Source organism: Eurytemora carolleeae, unplaced genomic scaffold (assembly GCF_000591075.1).
Source record: "Eurytemora carolleeae unplaced genomic scaffold, Eaff_2.0 scaffold247, whole genome shotgun sequence".
Classification (NCBI taxonomy): Eukaryota; Metazoa; Arthropoda; class Copepoda; order Calanoida; family Temoridae; genus Eurytemora; species Eurytemora carolleeae.
In genome coordinates this window covers 171791-191810 of record NW_019396307.1, presented here as the reverse complement: position 1 = coordinate 191810, position 20020 = coordinate 171791, and the positions used below count along the sequence as shown (strand labels likewise).

General features: G+C 31.6%; 1 protein-coding gene and 1 long non-coding RNA gene across 4 annotated transcripts; one reads left to right on the top strand and one right to left on the bottom strand.

The window, feature by feature from the left end:
* Positions 1–392: 392 nt before the first annotated feature.
* LOC111700642 (uncharacterized) lies at positions 393–9023 on the top strand. Of its 2 annotated transcripts, none has more exons than XM_023471624.1 (8): positions 393–509; positions 1147–1193; positions 1351–1415; positions 2761–2827; positions 3666–3730; positions 4141–4229; positions 6208–6293; positions 7018–7098. In XM_023471624.1, exons 1-8 carry the CDS (start codon positions 467–469, stop codon positions 7033–7035), a joined length of 480 nt encoding a protein of 159 aa, XP_023327392.1. In that variant the 5' UTR covers positions 393–466; the 3' UTR covers positions 7036–7098. The 2 variants fall into 2 exon arrangements, with proteins under 2 accessions (XP_023327392.1, XP_023327391.1); XM_023471623.1 differs by lacking the exon at positions 7018–7098 and adding an exon at positions 7415–9023 and having other exon boundaries at positions 394–509.
* Positions 6171–19134, bottom strand: LOC111700643 (uncharacterized). Of its 2 annotated transcripts, none has more exons than XR_002765023.1 (3): positions 19027–19134; positions 11743–11813; positions 6171–6284 (listed from the first exon to the last, which is right to left on the bottom strand). It is a non-coding gene; the product is annotated as an uncharacterized LOC111700643 (long non-coding RNA). The 2 variants fall into 2 exon arrangements; XR_002765024.1 differs by lacking the exon at positions 6171–6284 and adding an exon at positions 11109–11196.
* Between the last annotated feature and the right edge of the window lie 886 nt (positions 19135–20020).

Genomic DNA, 20020 nt, shown 5'->3' with positions numbered 1-20020 from the left:
CCATTTAGACAAAATAAGAAAACGAACAAACAAGACAAAATAAGAAAAGGAACGATTAAAACAAAATGAGAAAAAGAACGATTAAGACAAAATAAGCAAAGGAACCATTAGGACAAAATAAGAAAAGGAACCATTAAGACAAAATAAGAAAAGGAACAATCAAGACAAAATAAGAAAAGGAACCATTAAGAGAAAATAAGAAAAGGAACCATTAAGAGAAAATGAGAAAAGGAACTATTAAGACAAAATAAGAAAAGGAACCATTAAGACAAAATAAGAAAAGGAACAATTAAGACAAAATAAGAAAAGGAACCATAAAGATAGTGTTATAAAAATTAGAAGTATCATATAAAATATATCCTCTAGAATATAACTCTCTTCAACCTTAGTTCTATACATATTGTTTTGTTTAGGAATATTCCCATTGGTTTGCCTAATCTACCTCAACTACAACATTTACATTTCCATGCGCAAACTCAAAGACAGCCTTTTAAATAGAAGAAATCTAGGTAATTTCATGCACAGTCTCTTAAATGGAGGAAATATAGGTAATTTCATGCATATTCTCTTAAATAGAAGAAATCTAAGTAATTTCATGCACAGTCTCTTAAATAGAAGAAATATAGGCAATTTCATGCACAGTCTCTTAAATAGAAAAAATATAGGTAATTTCATGCACAGTCTCTGAAATAGAGGAAATATAGGTAACTTCATGCACAGTCTCTTAAATAGAGGAAATATAGGTAATTTCATGCACAGTCTCTTAAATAGAAGAAATCTAGGTAATTTCATGCACAGTCTCTTAAATAGAAGAAATCTAGGTAATTTTAAAGAACCATTTTTAAAAGATCAAACATTTATTTGTCTTGATTATCTTAATTATTCAATATTTTTGTCAATAAATAATCTAAAAATACTTGTTAGAAATATTGAAATGAATTTTAAAAAACATAATTATTTCAGCTTTATACATATTAATTATTTTTTCCATAAAAATATAATTTTTATTTTTTTAAATTAGTAGAATTCATAAATATTTTTAATGATTTATTCCTTTATCCTGTTTTAAATGTTTTCTTTTTTAATTTTCTACTTTAAAGTTAATGACCCTCATTCAAATATTTTTATTTACATTTTGCATTTTAGGAACAGAAAGAGAGGCGGCAAAAAGACGAAGAATTCAACAGAATAAGGAAAATTTCATTTCGTCACATTTTATTCCTGTTAATCCACAAATTGCAGAAGCACTTCAGTAATATTAAATACTTAAAATATATTCAAGATTATTTTCGCAGGGTTCTAATTCTCTTATTTCTTGAATTATATATAAAATGAATAAATTAATGATAGGACTGTAATCTAGCCGTGGTTCTTATATTCACAATCTTCATGTTTCTCCTCTGTAACACACCAAGGTAAATATATCATATTATAGACAGGGTGTCCCAAAGAACATGGAAATTCAGTGACGAATTTGAAATCTTCTTTGTTCAGAATTGCATTACTTATTTCTATGATCATATTAAAGTTAGCAGTCTATTTTAATTTTAATAAGCTGTCGGGCCTGCCCTAGAAAAATTGAACTATGAATATTTCATTGCAACTCTGTACCTTTCCTATAAGGCATTTCTCTGGGGGGGGGGTTCCCACGACCCTCCCCCCCCCCAGCGATTTATAGATTCAGACCCCCCACTTCCCAGCCTTTATAGGTTAAAAGTTTTTAAACCCTAATTGTTTAAAAACATCCCAGAATATTCTTTTAATTGATCCTTGTGATAACCTTTCTTTTTACTTGGAGGTAAAATGTTATCCGTAAAAGCATATAATTTACTAAGGAGTCTAGTTTAAGTGCAAAATAATTATAAATTAAAATTTTTTAAATCTTGAATTTTTCACACAGTTTTCCTTTCTGCTCTGCAAAATATTTAAATAAATAATGTCAGGTTAGTTTTCCTTGTGAAGTTTTCATAAATCAACAAGTTTCACAAAAATAAGTGATATAAAGTTATATTTATGGATAGAGAAGATAAAGAATAAAATAGAACAGAGCAGAATATAATAGAATAAATAGCGTAGAATAGAATAGAATAAAATGGAATAAATGGAACAAAACAGAATAGAATAGTATTAAAATCAAATCCATCCTACAGGTTACCTAAATTGAATTTCAATCACAGGATGAGCTTAAATCAATCCAATTACAAGATGGATCGTTTTTACTATTTTGAAAAACGATTGTTTCGTTTTAAAAATGATGAAGAAAAAAAGTCCTTTTTTAGTTTTAGTTTGTCGTTTCGATATTTTTTTAGACGAAAAACATGTTTTGGTTGGAAACCCCTTAAATCAGTTAAATTCAGGTTATTTCTCTCAATAATAAAAAAACCCATTAAAGACAACATTCATAAACTTATATTCCTTATCTTCCTATTACAGGGTGATCTTTAGTACATCCTATTACAGGGTGATCATTAATACATCCTATTACAGGGTCATTTTTAACAGATCATATTACAGGGTGATCTTTAGTACATCCTATTACAGGGTGATCTTTAATAGATCCTATTACAGGTTGATCTTTAGTACATCCTATTACAGGGTGATCTTTAATAGATCCTATTACAGGGTGATCTTTAGTACATCCTATTACAGGGTGATCTTTAATAGATCCTATTAAAGGGTTATCTTAATTAAAGTTCAATTACAGGATGATATTAATTAAAGTTTAATTACAGGTTGACCTTAATTAAATTTCAATTACAGGGTGATGTCTAGCCTGATAGAAGCGTATACTATCAAGGCTGAACTGGCTTGTCAGCAGAAACAAAAGGTAAACCCTAGCTCTTCAATTCATGAAGCTTGGCACCTCTTTCAAAGGTTTGGAAATTGAATATTCTAATCCCGACCTAAATAAATAAAATAATTGTATTCGGGTAAGATGTAAAAAAAACATTAACATTTCCAAATTTTGGATTACATGAAGTAGAACAAGTGCGGTTAATTGAACTACTTCTGTTCTAATAGTATAAAGGGATTGTAAGCGCGATTGCAAACCTTTTCAGTGCACCGTTGTAAATCGGACATTGCCATCTTTGCATGGAGGGTCACTTGACATTACGCTTCCCTTTTAGCGGCCTATAAGGTGGTAGTTTAACTAGTGTGCAAAGTTGATTCAACCACTTCTCTCTCGTTCAGATTTAGAAATACAGAAAGGTAGTAGAACTTTGTACGGCTAGGTCAACTTCTGGCCTTAGTTGAGATGAAATATATAGGTCTCACTATAAATTTCTTTCCGACAGAAAATTCAAATATGCCAAAAGAGATTTAAGTTATTAATTCTATAAAAAGTTACTATTTAAAAGGGTCTGTACTCGTAATTTCAGGTGTCACTTCATTTATAGAGAGATACCGATTCACGTTGAGGCCTTATCTAAGTAACGATGAGGAAGATATTGTCGTTTTTTATCTGGAAAACTTCCTCCATTGATTCTACAGAAGAAAGGTGTTAGAGAAACCACAATCGGAAATAGTTAATTTTCAAAGAGGCGATGTTGAATATCTTAAATGCATACTTGATTAGGCAAAGATATTATAATGGAACATGCCACTAGATTTTAGGTGAACAGTCCCTTTAAAATATGATTATTTAAGATAATTTACTTGTTAAGATCTACAGAGGGATCTGGTATCTATATACCCAGCTAGTGGTTCAGTTCTTGATGCTTATTAACAGGTTGGTATTCAACATAATTTTCATTTATTTGTTGAAAACTGATTAACTTTTATAAATATCACCCTCAATAGATTTTATCCGATGTCAAAATATAATCCTCAATAGATGTTATCCAATTAATAATAAACGTTAAATATTTTTGATATCATAAACATTTTTATGTAAGATGCAGCTTATCTCCAGCGATTGAACTTGATATTCACACAGTAACTTTTAAATTAAGCGATTTATGTGTCTAACTCATAAACAACTTACATTTTTTAAGCATGCGTCTTTTTACTTTTAAAAAAATTAACCCAATTAAAAAAAAAAAAAATAGCGCTTTTTTGAAGGGAGCGATTAAAAATACAACAGTTTTGGCTTTGTATCAGGTAATTAAATATTTCACAATTTTATTTCTTAATGTTTAGTTCTATGAATCTACCGATATATCTGGGACTAAGTACTCACTTTCGAACAACTCTAATCCAAAGCTTCTGCAGGCAGGGTTCAACTCCAGGTTTGTGTTTTAAGCAGCTCACTGCAAACGCCGGTTCATTTTAAAGGGACTGTAAAGGAAACATGAAAGGGGGCATAGGCTGAAAGCTAATCACTTTAGCTCTCGATCGCGGCCCATGAAAGTTATATCTGATGTTCCTATCTCGAGAAATTGATATACAACTGTGTCAAATTTATTACATTTCATTTTTCCTTTACAGTCCCTTTAAGTACCTGGCCGACTTTTTCCTTGCTAGAGCAAGCTAAACAGAACTATGTAAGGCAAACCAGGGCAGCACGCCAAATGAATGATACCCTTTCAGTGAAATTCATGTGGCAGGGTTACCCACAAAGTATGGAACTTCAAAGACGACTGTACAGAATTTGTAATGCCTGATTCCTTATGTTCATAATTCCCTGCAACTTTCTTCGCTAAATCGTTAAATAAGACATGAACAGATTTTATGTCAGGCAGAACCTATCGAGTTATATTTATTGAGTTTCAGGTCGTCTTTACAGTCCTTTCCTTAGTGGGAACCTTTTTGTGGGGAACTCTATACATATGCAGCGAAATATCCAAAAGAAATTGGTCGCACCCCCAAAACTCTATTTAATCTCCTTAACTTTGTAACCTGATAGTGTAAAACAAGGAATTTACGAGGAAGAACCATATTTTTGTTTATATAAATAGTGTACAGCAGTTTTAGGAAGGATAATAACTTAAAACTCAACATTTGTGTTCACATTTCTCTCACAATCTGTATTAAAATTTTATGTATATATATGTAAAGTAAAGCATATGGTTTTCCAGTTCTAAGAGATAATCAGGATTCAAATATATACGGATTTGAAAATTAGAATATGAAGAATAGCAATTATTGGTTCATTTTCTTGAAAAATAAAAACAAGTTAAAAGACTAATGATCCCATATTATCTCTAACTGCATAATTGTTCTTTTTTTACAGCGTGGTTATTTCTAGTTTTGAAGCAAACCTCAAACTAAATTATAAAAATTATTTTTATAAATCATCCAAATTAAATTGCCAATGCTTATTAAATATTCTCAATTTCAAACACGAAATATGCTGACCTTCCTAAAATCCAATTCTAAATAATTCTTGTATTTTGCCTTTTTAACACAAATCATTCATTAATTTTTCTAATATTAAAGCAAAATTAAAATGCCTACATTAATCCAGATTAAAAAATTTCAATTTCCAACACGAACGATTTTCCTGATTTAAAACTTTTGTAACATTTTTTTAAAACTAAATTATTCTTTAATTATGGTTAGCTAGAAAATCCCATATATTTATTACACTTTAAATCAAGAACGTATTTGTATTCTCCGCAGTCCGCAATACCCGGACAATCTTATCTTTTATTTAAAGATTATCTGTCCTCTCTTACTCCTCTTACAAAATATCTTATTTCAAATAACTTTCACTGCGAGTTTCATTTTACTACCCTGAGCTGAAAACTTAAGAATGAAATATCCTAAATCATAATCTGAGTATCCAACGGGCACACTTTGATTTTCTTCTCAAACCGTTCTTTCTTGGCTAAGAAGAGAAAAATCAAAAACCGGTTTTTTTAATGTAAATAGTTCTTCCCGTTTCTGTATATAATCTTAAATGGCGCAAAACATTTTAAATTTATCAGCTTCATATACGCGACTCTGATTGGTTGTATTTTATACACTTTTCAGGATAAAAGTAAAAGATTAAGTAAGTCTCGATATTAAGAAAAAGAGAGGATCAAGCATTAATCTCAATATCCACCATTCTAAAGTTTTCAGCTCTAGACCATTTTTGGACTAGTTCTAGTCTTTTAACATTAAACAGTTTTTTGTACGCCCTAGAACACTTGAAATTTGTTAACTTTCTAAGAATAGTAATTTAAAAGATATTTTGTCAGCCCTCCAGCCTCTATGGGTTTAGTTTTAATCATTTTTAAGTGATATGCAAATGCAATAACTGTTTATTTAATGTATAAATAGGACGAGGTGGGGGTTCTCCATGTACTGTTCAAACAGCTGCTGTTCATGACAGGAGTCCAGGAAACAAGCTGGTTCTCCTGAATCAGGTATTGTAATACAACCAGCTTTATCTCAGTTTTTAATTTTATGCCACAAGGTCCCAATGCGGGGGTAAGGCAAGCCGAACCCATATATAACCTCCATCCCACGATTTACTCACAAACATATAGTTGCGGCAACTCGCAAACCAATAGGGCTTAAAGCCGATATATCCTCCATCAAAATGTCCCCACTCTTAAATTCTTATTGTAGAGAAATGCAGCGTTAATTTAAGATTTTTAAGAGGCCAAGGCACCTTTCTTAACCTAAACATAATTATCCTATTTTTTTGGTAATATAAGTAAAGAATCTCGACCATTGAGTCAATAAACTTTTGTTATAGACTGTGATTCATTGCGATTTCCTCGTAAACTGTAATATTTTGTACATGTGTGCTTATGTTGATCTGCTCTATAAATGTTTTTGTAGGTAAGGAAAATTCAATCTTAACCAAAAAATACCGCAGTTTTGCGTGCAATTCAGTTTTAAATTATTTAAAATCAGATAGTTAGATAGATAGATAGATAGATAGATAGATAGATAGATAGATAGATAGATAGATAGATAGATAGATAGATAGGATATATAGATATATAGATAGATAGATAGATTTAGATAATATTAAACCTAAACCTATGTTATTTCTGGTAAAAATTGAAATTCTCTCTTCCTTCGAAAATATTTTTAGAGAAGATCAACATCAGCAGGCATGTACAAAATATTATATTTTAGGAGAAAAGTACGGAGTAGTGTAAAGGGTGCGACTAGGAAGCGCTAGTTGGTGTGCGCGATACCGCAAATATTTGTGAGAAAATTGTGGGATTGAGGCTATATACGGGTACGGCTTGCCTTCCCCCCCGGCGCCTCTCCAAATTGAGTCTGAAAGGGAAGGAGTCTTTGCCACAAGATAATATGATCCCTGTATCTATTAAATACAAACCATAGATTATGTTAAATCAAATGGTCTAGGTTTGAAAGATAAAAGGTTTACACCAACAGTTTGTACAGATATAAATTATAAAATAATTTATCATTTATCAACATTTGGGAATCATTAAAATTTCAATGCTTATCGGGACACCCGGTTTAGTGTATAATGATAAAAAGTGTTTTAAAATTTCAATTTTAGGAATCTTGTGTAAAATCCTCCCAGATCAACATACTCCACCAAGAGACTATAGAACTCTCTACTGTGGCCTCAGTTAGGTTACAAGATAACCCCACACCCTGATTTTCACTCAGCTTGTTCATGGTGGGGTCCCACGGATCATGACGGTTATTAACAACTTCCAATCACGAAGAGTTAAGATGTCTCCGAAGAATGAAAAGAAATTGAAATATTGAAACATGGAGTAGACAGTTCATCGATTTAATCCTCGCACAATGAATTCAAGAGAGTTTCCTTTCTTGCATTTACTTTAAACCCCTCTCCTAGAGGAACTAAACCCATGTATTCCAGAGGAACTAAACCCTGTATCCTAGAGGAACTAAACCCTGTGTCCTAGGGGACCTAAACCCTGTGTCCTAGAGGAACTAAACCCATGTATTCCAGAGGAACTAAACCCATGTATCCTAGAGGAACTAAACCCTTGTATCCTAGAGGAACTAAACCCATTTATCCTAGAGAAACTAAACCCATTTATCCTAGAGAAACTAAACCCTTGTATCCTAGAGGAACTAAACCCTTGCATCCTAGAGGAACTAAACCCTTATATCCTAGAGGAACAAAACCCTTGTATCCTAAAGGAACTAAACACTTGTAGCCTAGAGGAACTAAGCCCATGTATCCTAGAGAAACTAAACCCTTGTATCCTAGAGGAACTAAACATATCTTATCCTAGAGAATCTAAACCATTGTATCCCGTAGGAGCTAAACCCTGTATCCTGGAGAAACTAAACCCATATCCTAGAGGAACTAAACCCTGTATCCCAGAGGAACCAAAACCTTTTTATCAAAAAGGAACTGAACCCATGTATCCTGAGGAACTAAACCCATGTATCTTGAGAAACTACACCCATGTTTCCTAGAGGAACTAACCCCTTGTATCCTAGAGGAACTAAACTTTTGTATCCTAGAGGAACTAACCCCTTGTATCCTAGAGGAACTAAGCCGTTGTATCCAAGAGAAACTAAACTGTTGTATCCTAGAGGAACTAAACACTTGTACCCTAGAGCAACTAAACCCTTGTATCCTAGAGGAACTAAACCCGTGTATCCTAGAGGAACTAAACCCTTTTATCCTAGAGGAACTAAACTTTGTATCCTAGAGGAACGAAACCCTTGTATCCTAGAGGAACTAAATCTTGTATCCTAGAGGAACTAAACCTTGTATCCTAAAGGAACTAAACCCTGTATCCTAGAGAAACTAAACCTTTGTATCCTAGAGGAACTAAACCCTTGTATCCTAGAGGAACTAAACCTTGTATCCTAGAGGAACTAAACCCTTGTATCCTAGAGGAACAAAACCTTGTATCCTAGATGAACTAAACCCTTTTATCCAAGATGAAATGTCTAATTTTAAATTTTCTACATAAAAGGATTTTCCAAACTTTGAAGGAAAATTAGTGACCTTTGATACTATAATCTCAGAGATGAAAAGAGATTCAGTACTTTTCATTGAATCAGAGAGGTTCAAACTTTTGGTGGAAACTAAGTTAAACTTCAGAAACCTTTTTTTATTGACGGAGTTTCCTGAGGCCGAATTTTAAGAATTTGAGCCCCAGCTTAAATTTAAGCCGCGGTTCAAATATGGTTGGTTCCACTTAAAATTGTATTTAATTTTTTAAAGGATTTAAGCTGGCGCTCAATTGAAACCGGTTTTTGGGCGATTTGAGACGCGGCTTAAATTCATTAAATTTGGACACTGGAAGACTAACAAAATAATAAAATAAATAAAATTTTTTTTTTTTAAAGTGCGGGGAGGGCGACTAAACGGTTTAAAGGGTTAAATCTTTAAACCTGACAGGTTGACCCATAAAAGTGTGAACCTGGATGAAGACATTTAAGCAATCTTATGTGTATTAAATGTTACTGTAAAATAAATCGTTTTTTATGTATTCTGCACTAATTAAAATCATAAATTAAGTCTTATAGTCGTCAGTTGTCTTCTTATTTCAGTGTTGTATCGGTCTCACGAGAAACCACAAAAATATTTATATCATTATTTAAAATGAACTATATATTTTTATCCCACATTGTTTCTGATTAATCTTGTACATAAAGGTGAATCTGTGATATTATATTTTGGTAAAATGGATGTTAATTTACTAAATTATTTGTTCAAATGCATGCGTCTAAAATTCATACTGTAATCCATTTCAAATGAAATAAGTCTGATAAAGAAGATTATAATTCATTTAAAACTCAAATTTGCATTTAATTTATAATTATATTTATAATTATATTAAACTTTTCAAAGGCATTAATTCTCATTCTGAGTACGTATTACATATCATTCATTCATTCATTAATTTCAAATATTCAAAGAACCAAATTTGTTAGGTTTTAATTTTTCAATTTTAAAACTTAATGAAGCCCTTCATTTTTAATTTTTGAGAATTAATGATTTAAATATTTTTTTCAACAAAAATTATAGCTATGTTTTTTTGTTTAATGATGCTTTATTTTTCACATCAAGTTAAAACTAGAAAAATTATCAATATAAAGTATGTGGTTTCAGTATCAATTTATTTTTGGTAAAATCTAAAAGCAACTGAGAAAAATCATAACAATGTAAATATGTAAGAAATACTCTGGAATCGAAGTAAAATAAAACTGTACTGTACTGTACTGTACTGTACTGTACTGTCCTGTTCTGTACTGTATTGTACAGCACTGTACTGTGCTGTACTGTATTGTACTGCACTGTACTGTGCTGTACTGTACTGTACTGTACTGTACTGTACTGTACTGTAATGTACTGTACTGTAATTAACTGTAATGTACTGTACTGTACTGTACTGTACTGTACCGTACTGTTCTGTACTGTATTGTACTGCACTGTACTGTACTGCCCTGTTCTCTACTGTAATGTACTGCACGGTACTGTTCTTTACTGTACTGTACTGTACTGTACTGTAATGTACTGCACTGTAATGTACTGTTCTGTAATGAACTGTTATTTACTGTACTGTACTGTACTGTACTGAACTGTACTGTACTGTACTGTACTGTACTGTACTGTACTGTAATGTACTGTACTGTACCGTACCATATCATTTATTGTAAAATGGTGTACTTTTTATAACCATACTGTGCTGTACATATTATACTATTACTGTGCTGTACATTACTGTACTGTTCCTGTTAATTAAAGTATAGTTTTTAAAACCATGCCTATTTTAAATATCCATTTAGTTCACTTTAAAATTAACTGCTACTTGAAATTGTACTTGTTTAACTGTTGGGACTAACCGTTAACAGAAAGACTCGAACAAGTTTGAACGTGCCCAGCCCTAAACACATTGAAACTTTTTCGAATCAAATATGATACTTTTTAAGATATTGTTATTTATAGTTTATTACAATTGAAAAATCAGGGTTTTGATCCTATATATCTATACTTGATGTGTTACTGTAAACATATATGTTGCTGTGATACCTGGAATAAATGTCTATATATACATCAATTCAATTAAAGAGAGTTAAGTCAGGAAGAATTTAAATATTACATTAATATTTTCAATTTAGGATTCCTGTTTAGCTGAATAAAATTTACTCTAAAAAAATGAAGACCTTATTGTTTCTAAAAAATTAACAGTTCCTGAAGTAAGTTGAGAATCTGAAATATACAAAAAAAGACTTATGTCAAAGCCAATATATTTCTAGAAAGTATACCATCTGAGGACATAAAAAATGCATTTAATCTTTTTTCTTTTCTTTGTCTTGATCTTTGATTTTGCCAATGTTGCCCTAAAGGAATTATAATTATATTTGGGGTTTTATATAAAAATTGCAAGAAATACAAATATCATAATCATTAGGGGAGGGGACAAAGATAGCAAAGTTTGACAGTTAATTGATTAATTATGATAAAAATCTGACTACTCCTATCCTACTATTGTTTGACTCATATATGACCCTTCCACTTTCCAGTCTATTCATGCGTAATATGTTAACTCACGTAACAAAACCTCCCACACTACTGTAACATGCTCACGTACCTATTTTTTAATGTAATGTTAACTTTCAATAGTTTTTAGTTAGTGGTATTTACTAAATATAAATTTAACTTCAATTAGAGTATTCAATCAACCTTTGATTCATTAGATGATATAAAAGGAAATAATTAAGATTAGACCTAGTGTTGAAGTTCAAGTTATTTAATTAAGGAATGTGTTTCGGAACAGTATTGAAAAAGGAAGATACAGTAAATTTGTTTAGAATGTAATCTCTATAGAAATTAGATAGAATTAATATTTACTTAAGAACTAAAACATAACCTCTTTAGAAAATAACCTGGATTTAAAACTGTAATATCTATCATACAAGGTAGGATAGATAAGCTCGGAACAAGGATTCATTCAATTCTAAAAAAACATACTAATGTAGTATAATAACTAAGTTAAAGATCAAACTTGTTATGTGGGGGGGGGGGAGGTATGGAGTCTGTAGAATTTACCTCTGCAAAGATACCCCTAATTTGTGAGGGGATAGACTTAATCAAATGAATTATCTCTATGCATGTTTTTATGTTCAGGTTTCATTCTAGATATGTATAAAGCATTATTGTCTATTGAATTAATAGTTGTTTAGAAGGATTACTACAATTGTTGCAATACTGATACAAATGCATTAATATATGAATTCTGATTAAGTATTATTGTGAAGTATATAATGCTTAAACCAATTGAAATATTGACATCTCTGCTGTAGATGGTTATTTAGACTGATCGCGTTTTGTTTAATGGTCTTATGATCTTTAATAATCCACCTTAGAACTTTTCATATCTCTGGGAAATTGTGCATGTCAGTACTATGAAGTTGGTGTCAAGAAGATACAAAGTGGCTTTTCGCAGAAGAGGATGGAATATCTGAACTACACAAATGCTTGATTGGTTATTATAAATGGTTGTGGTGGTTCTGTTCAAAAATACATTTGTTCAAAATATTAAATAATTTTTTTAATTCAAGTTGTCTTTATGTTATTACAAAACAAAGGTTTAACTTTGATTTGGAACAAAGTGTTAGGAATATCTATGATATTATTATATGCTCAATTTTCGAATCTGTTACATTGATGTTCGTAGTAAGATTTCGATTCTACTGGAGACCACACGAGGGATTTTATTTTCACTGGATAAATCAAGTGTAATTATAAACCCCTAGGAAGGATATCTGAATCCCTGCATGGAATTATAAACTCCCTGGAAAGATATGTGAATCCCTCCAGTGGAATTAAAAATCCCTGGATTTACATCTGAATCACTCCAGTGGAAGTATACACCCATAGGAAGGATATCTGAATTCCTCCAGTGGATTTATAAACCCCCTGGAAAGATATCTGAATCCCTCCAGTGGAATTTAAATCATCCTGCGTAAATTTTAAATCGCAAAAAGAATTTTTTGAAACCCCTCCAGTGGAAATGAATTCCCTCCGGTGGTCTCCAGTGGAGTCCAAATCTTACTACTAACTTTCATGATTCTGAAACACCTTAAACACTAAAATCATAAACAATTTGAATAGATCCCAGATTAATATGCTCTTCCGTTCATTTCAGTACTTCTCTGTCAGAAACCCTGGTCAGACTGAACTTTAACAGTGTTCAATGCTATTCTGCATTTTTTACAACTTTCATTACTACTATAAACCTTTTGTCTGAAACCAATTCATCATTCAAGAAAGTAGAGACCAAGGGAAAAAAAGATTAAATGCAATTTTTGTGTCCTGATAGGATATTTTCTCTAGATTTCAGAATTTAGATTTCTTTTAAGGATGATTGATTTATATGCTTGCACTGGTCCACTGGATAAAAATATAGATTTTACATAAATCTTTTATAAGCAAAACTAATTTAAGATTACTAACTTCTACTACTCAAGGATTGAAAGTTCATCCCTTGATTAGAAAATTATTTACTTCGACCAAGTAAATTGAGCAGCTTTAAAAGTAGTGATTATAAGATCTTTTCACATAATTCATGGTTGAGATGTTTAATTAATTTAATCAGCAAACCCTGGATTCATAGAATGAATGACGAAGGTAGAAAGTAAAATTAATTAGATTAGACTTCAAGATAATTAAATATCAAAGACAGAGACATATTCAAGGGGGCTATTCATGGTGGATAAGACAAAGGCCTGATTACGCCCCTGAAGAAAGGAAAAGGGGAAAGGTTGCTGTAAAATAGGTGATAAATTAAATTGGAACATAATGTAATATTTAAAGTATAGGTGACTCATGCTAAAAACCTCCCCCAGCCTCACACCTTTATCTCTTTGTTCTTTTAATGAATGCGGAGTAGTTAACCTGAACTGATTCATTAAGATTCAACAGTGCACCCTAGACCTTTGAACCGAACAGACGTATGAGTTAAGCTCCGTTTGTTCAACCAAAGGCTAGGGGACGGGCACTTCATGGACAGCTCTCAGAAGGCTTACAGCATGTGGACTTACATGATTATATCTACATGATCATATCTTCAGGAATACAATAAACCATTGATGAGACAGATATCTCCGCTTACAACAGATCAGAGGAACAAACCATTGATGAGACAGATATCTCAAGTTACAACAGATCAGAGGAATAAACCATTGATTAGATAGATATCTCAGGTTTACAGTAGAATCAGAGATATGTGGTTCCACCTCAGTACAGCTGGTTCAACTACCCACACACTCTAATACTCCAGATGTTTCTATGGTCAGAAAAACTGGAGCTATAGAGCAGACAATGGGATCAGAGCAATGTAGTTCCACCTCTATACAGCTGGTTCAACTACCTACACACTCTAATATCCCAGGTGTTCCTATGGTTAGAAACACTAGAGGCTCCGAGGATTGCTGGAACTATAGANTCTTCCTATATAGGAGTTAGTGGAGACTTGCTTAACGGCTGAGGGACTCTTCATATACACGAGTTAGGGGAGACTTGCTTCACTGCTGAGGGACTCTTCCTCATATAAGAGTTAGTGGAGGCTTGCTTTACCGCTGAGGGACTCCACAAATATATGGAATATGATTCAATATAAATAGATATTAACAGATATATTTGTACCAATAAAATGTGTAATGTTAAACCACCCACTTATTCAAGACCTTGAGAGATAGATATTATGCATAAGAAGAGAGGTTTGGGTGAACTATGAACTGGTACTGGGAATGAAAGTGAAGTCTTGCATTAACCCTCCAAGATGGGGGGCAATGATTGATCTTGATTTCCCTAGGATTTATGTCTGGGATTGTAACGATATCAAGGGATTAAATGTTACAATAATGAAAAAAATAATTCTTATTATTAATTTATAAATCTTATTTTCAATAGATAAATATCTTAATCATTAGAAATTCACATAAAAATTTGTAAAGGTGTAAAATAACTGATCCAGGATGTATCCAATTTCTTTAGAAAACTTCTTTAAGAGCCTAAAATTTTAATTTAAACCTGTTCTTTAAACACCAAGAATAAAATGAAGATTCATAAAAAATAGAAATGACAAAGTATTTGTAACTGTCATCATTTAAATTATTATAGAATTTTGTTAAATTGAAATAAAATAAAATATTTTTAATAAAACCAGTTCCTTGTACTCAACTGTGAACTTGAGGCTCTCATCAAGAGAATATTTCAACATTAATTCGATAATCTTATATTCTGAGTTAATTGTATTAACACAGTTTTACAATTAATAAATCAGTCAGTGGTCAGATTAAAGTTACAGCCAGTTAAATTTGAATCCACTAGTCCAGACTTCTTTTGGTTAAGAGAGTTAATTGTCATTTTTAAAGGGAGAGACCGGCTATCTAACAAAGGTGATCTGAAAGTGGAGAAAAATATCAAGATTAATTTGATACCAATAAGACATTTTGACAGGGTAAAATTTTAAATAAAGCGTAAAGTCGTAATATTTTTCCTGGTGTTTCAGACTGCAGAATAAACTTTTTTTTACAATTATCTAATAATCTGGACAAAACATGTTAAAAATTAATAAATTATAAACTAATTTGCTGTTAAGGAACAGATTTCATTTCCTTAAAGAAATTATGGATGCTATAGCAGAACCCCTTGTTGAAAGAATTTATAAACCTTTAAGATTTTAATCACTTATTTCTAATGATAGAAGTCTAATATATTTCTCAAAGTGTTAAATACATTTAGCTATTGTGTAGAATACCATTTGATACATGAATTGTACACCGTAAAAATGTTTCATTGGTATCATATTAATCCTAATGTTTTACTCTACAAAACTACACTTTTAGCTCAACAGTGTTACGTAACCGGTCTCTCCCTTTAAAGCAATATGCATTAAATTATAAATAGTTGCATACCTTTTCCTTATGGTCTTTAAACCTTTGATGTTTCAAATACTAAATTCAAATTGAACTCTTTTTCTTCATATTTTATATTACTTTCTTAAAGAAAATGAAGGAAATGACAATAATGTAAATTTGTTAATCCCAATATTTTATTATCAATTCTGTTAGATAAAACAAATATATGTTGAATTTGAATGATACACAGTTAGAACATGATTATTACTTCAGAAAGAACGTTTTCTTTTAGAAATAGGAGAATTTACACCTTAGGGTAATCCTTTGACAAATATGAATTCTGTATATCGTGGGAGATGTTAGAAACCTCATTCTTCCATATTTCTAACAAAAATGCAAGGAAAACATGAAAGGGATGATGGGAATATTGAATATTGAAGATTCACAAATGAAATAAGCATGAAACTAAAAAATTCTCCCCATTTCTTTTTTTTACACATTTTTTATTAAAGGAACTACTGCTTAATTGGGCTTTAAATTTCAAATATTTGAGAATTACTGCAATTGTCTAATTTTAAATAAGTAGCCTTTATAGTTTTGATTTCTTTTAGCATTGTTGCTCTTAAAATGTGTTTATCAGGAAAGTGTAATTAAAAGGTTCTTTACTGTTAGGAATGTCAATTTCTCCAGTTACTTAGAAAATACAGGGTGTCCCAATAAACATGGGAATTCAGTGACGAATTCAATATTGTCTTTTCAAAAAATTCTTTGATTTATTATAGTGATACCTACTGAGAAAGCTGTAATCTGTAAGAGTTTGTCTGCTATGTTCACATTTTGTTAGTTTATGTTTTGACTGCATACGGTTGTACTTAGTAAAACAGGAAAATTGCAGTATACAAACAGAGTAAACTTGTCCGTCTTCACTGTTCATCTTGCGGAGACATTATAAACACAGCTTTACAGTCTTTTACCCTTTTCATAAAATAAATTCTAGCAGACATGATAATATTATGTCTGTTGAAATTAGGTATTACGATACTAATTCATAACAAAGACGATATCGAATTTGTCACTGAATTCCCATGTTTTTTGGGACACCCTGTAAATCCCTATTTTATTTTAACCATAATTTTGGGGGTTTGTTGACATGCTTTTAAAATATCAGGGATACAGGGTAGTAATGGGCTAGAACTGGGAGGAATTCAAGGTTTGGTTTCATTAATCTATGCTAAATTTGTATTTTTTAAGAAAAATTTTCAGTAAGCTAACCAAAAAATTTCCTTTTTGTTTTAGATATTTTTCTGCATTTAACATTTTCTTAGGGTCAAAATTTGGAATAGTGCAAGGAAATGAAATATTTTTATTAATGATTTAGAAATGTGTAACCTTCACTAGATTTGGGATTTGGCTTCTGTTTTTTGTTTGCTTATATTTTTGATGATAAAGAACATAAATACTATGAAAATAAATTTTCAATTATCATTTATTGGACTCAATCTTACTACTTACATTTTGTAAATGGAATGATCCATAAATTTGATCCATAAATTGGAATTCCAGGAAATTTCCAAATGAAGTGGAACCCAAATTTTTCCAGATTAGTTATGATTGATACCTGGATTTTTTCCAGTTTACGGAATGGAAACAGGAAATTTCCAGAACCCTGTTCCAGAATTCTTGAATGTTCCAGAAAAATTCAGGTTTTTATTCCGTAAACCAGAAAAATTTCCGGGTGTCATTCCTAAACTGGAAAAATTCCAGTTTCCATTCCATAAACTGGAATAATTTCTGGATTCCATTATGTAAACTGGAGTTCCATTCCCCAAACCAGAAAAACTTCCAGGGTTTCCATTCTGGAAACCAGAGTGAGAATAAAAAAAATCAGCATTGTTTCCAGCACACATTTTAAAACTCTGACCAGTTTTAAACCTTCCCTTGGGCCATGTGAGTTGCCTCACAAATTTTGGGTTTATCAGTTCAGCTGTTTTGACGTATATTGGATTCAAACAGACAAACAACAGACGAGCAAATTTTATAAACAGAGTGAGAAAAAATTTCGCAACAAATTTTCCGTAAACCGGAATTTTCTGGAACAATATTCCGAAACGTTTTGGAATTTTGGAAAGGGTTCCGGAGATTTCCCATTTACAGATGAAAAGTTGTTGCAGAATTGATCCCAAATTACAGAATTACTGAACCTTTTCCAGAATGAAAATGGAAAAAAAATTCCAGATCATTTCCATATGTAAACTTTAACCCGGAATTCCGGTGGAAACTTTATTTACTACTAAAACTTTTCTTTCTCAAAATTCTAAAAAATAGAGATCTTTCTCCTGAAGTTTAGTTTTTAGTTTTAGTTTTGTTAATCTTTTTAAATACACTTCTGTAGCATTTGAACAGATTGAGATTAACATAATTCTCAAAAATAGGGATCATTATCACCCTAAGGCATCCAGGAAATCAAAACTTTTTCATGAAGAGAGTTGCTGGTAAACTAAAATTTAAACTGAAATTGAAAATCTTAAAATCTGAAAAATCTATATTTTCCAGAGGGTTTCAGGCCCATTTCCCCCAGGAAAAAAATGTCAAGCCTCCCACCCTGGACAGTGGACAAGTTCCTGTTTATGCCACTGACATTGTTCCTATGAATATCTGCTTGTATGTTTAATATTAATATATGAATGAAATCTACGCCTTGAAGTTTAGATCAGAGCTAAAAAGCAGTAAGAAAAATAAGAAAAATAAGAGTATTTGAAAATAGTTAAACATTCCTATTAATAACCAGGAAATATGAATTATGTATTGTTTCAACATGTTTGTCTAAAGTTTTCCAATATTGGTTTAATCCCTGTAAATCTACAGTTACGACATGGTTTAACAGCCTAGGGGCCTCTTATATCTACGGTTTGGATATTTGCAATCTCTGTTATTGAAGAAAAAGATCCTGACTGGGATAGGCTCCTTACAACAGTAGATAGATTATTGTTCTGGTAATTTAATTTACACCATGATAATTTGTCCAATTGTAAATAATGGCTGCTAGGATTCACAGATGAGTCACCTATTTGTAAGGAACCAGCAAAATGAACCTTGCTCAAATATAAAAATTTTAGTCTTGAAAACAAAATTTTCAAACTGAGCTTGGCATTGTAATATTCAAACTCAACACCAGTATTTAAAAATGTTTTGACAGTTTAAAAACAGAATTTTAAAGGTTTATTGATAAGTTTGAAGACAAATGTGTTTTTAACTCTAATAGTTTTTTTAAATTTTTATTAAACTTTTCAATATTTGTAAAATAACCTGTATGATATCCAATGTAAACAATTTGAGACTTCTGTATGTCTTGTTCTCCATTTTTTCTTCTTGGTCGTCCATTCCTCGTCCATCTTTCAATCATATTATTTGGCTAATTCTGAAAATAAATATAAAATATAAATGGATTGTTTGAATCCTGCAGGTAGACAAATTGAAAGAGAAAGAACTATTAATCCTATCTCAGACCCATTCTGAGGGGAGCAAGGTCACTACCCTCTCCCCTTGTTTTATTTTCTATTCTTTTTTGAGACAGCTATAACTCATGAAGCTTGCAAAAGCTTCTTTTCTACACACTTTCCATGATATTTTCTTGGAGGGGTCATGCTACACATTTTCCAGTTTTTTTTTTATTTCGAGTAGGACATAGGAGGGGGGATGGGACTTCAGCCATCCTGTGTATTTTTCTTCTTTAGTTATCAGTGAAAAAAATCAGATAGTGTAAAGCTCAAATCTGCTTCTAGTTTTCTTCTTCTTGTTTATATTTTTTGATTTCCCCATCTCTACTGTCAAGAGATTTTCCTTCCCCTTTTTTCTTTTCAACATTTTACTTTTTCTTGTTTCTTCTTTAAGGCCTTTCCAAATAGTTCTTTTGCCATCAAGTTGTGGAGCAGGTAGGAGAGAGAGGTTTCGTAGGAAAAAGGGTATATATTATAGGGGAGCCATCATGCTAATGCATTCAACCAGTGGGATTTCTTATATTTGTTATGATTCAATAATTCTCCAATTATGGTGTACACAAACTTTTGGGTATTTAAAAAAGGTTTATTGAAATTAACCATAAATGTGTTTTAACACTGCAACATACATTTGTTTCAGAACATAAGGTCAAGGTTAGTCCATTTTGTCTTTGATATTCACAATATAAACTTTTTATCTTGATATCCACAGTGTGGACTTTTAAACATAGAGCAGATTCTTTTAGATATCTTGATCAAGCATTGATCTAAATATTTTCCTTTTCCATGTCGGAAACACCTTC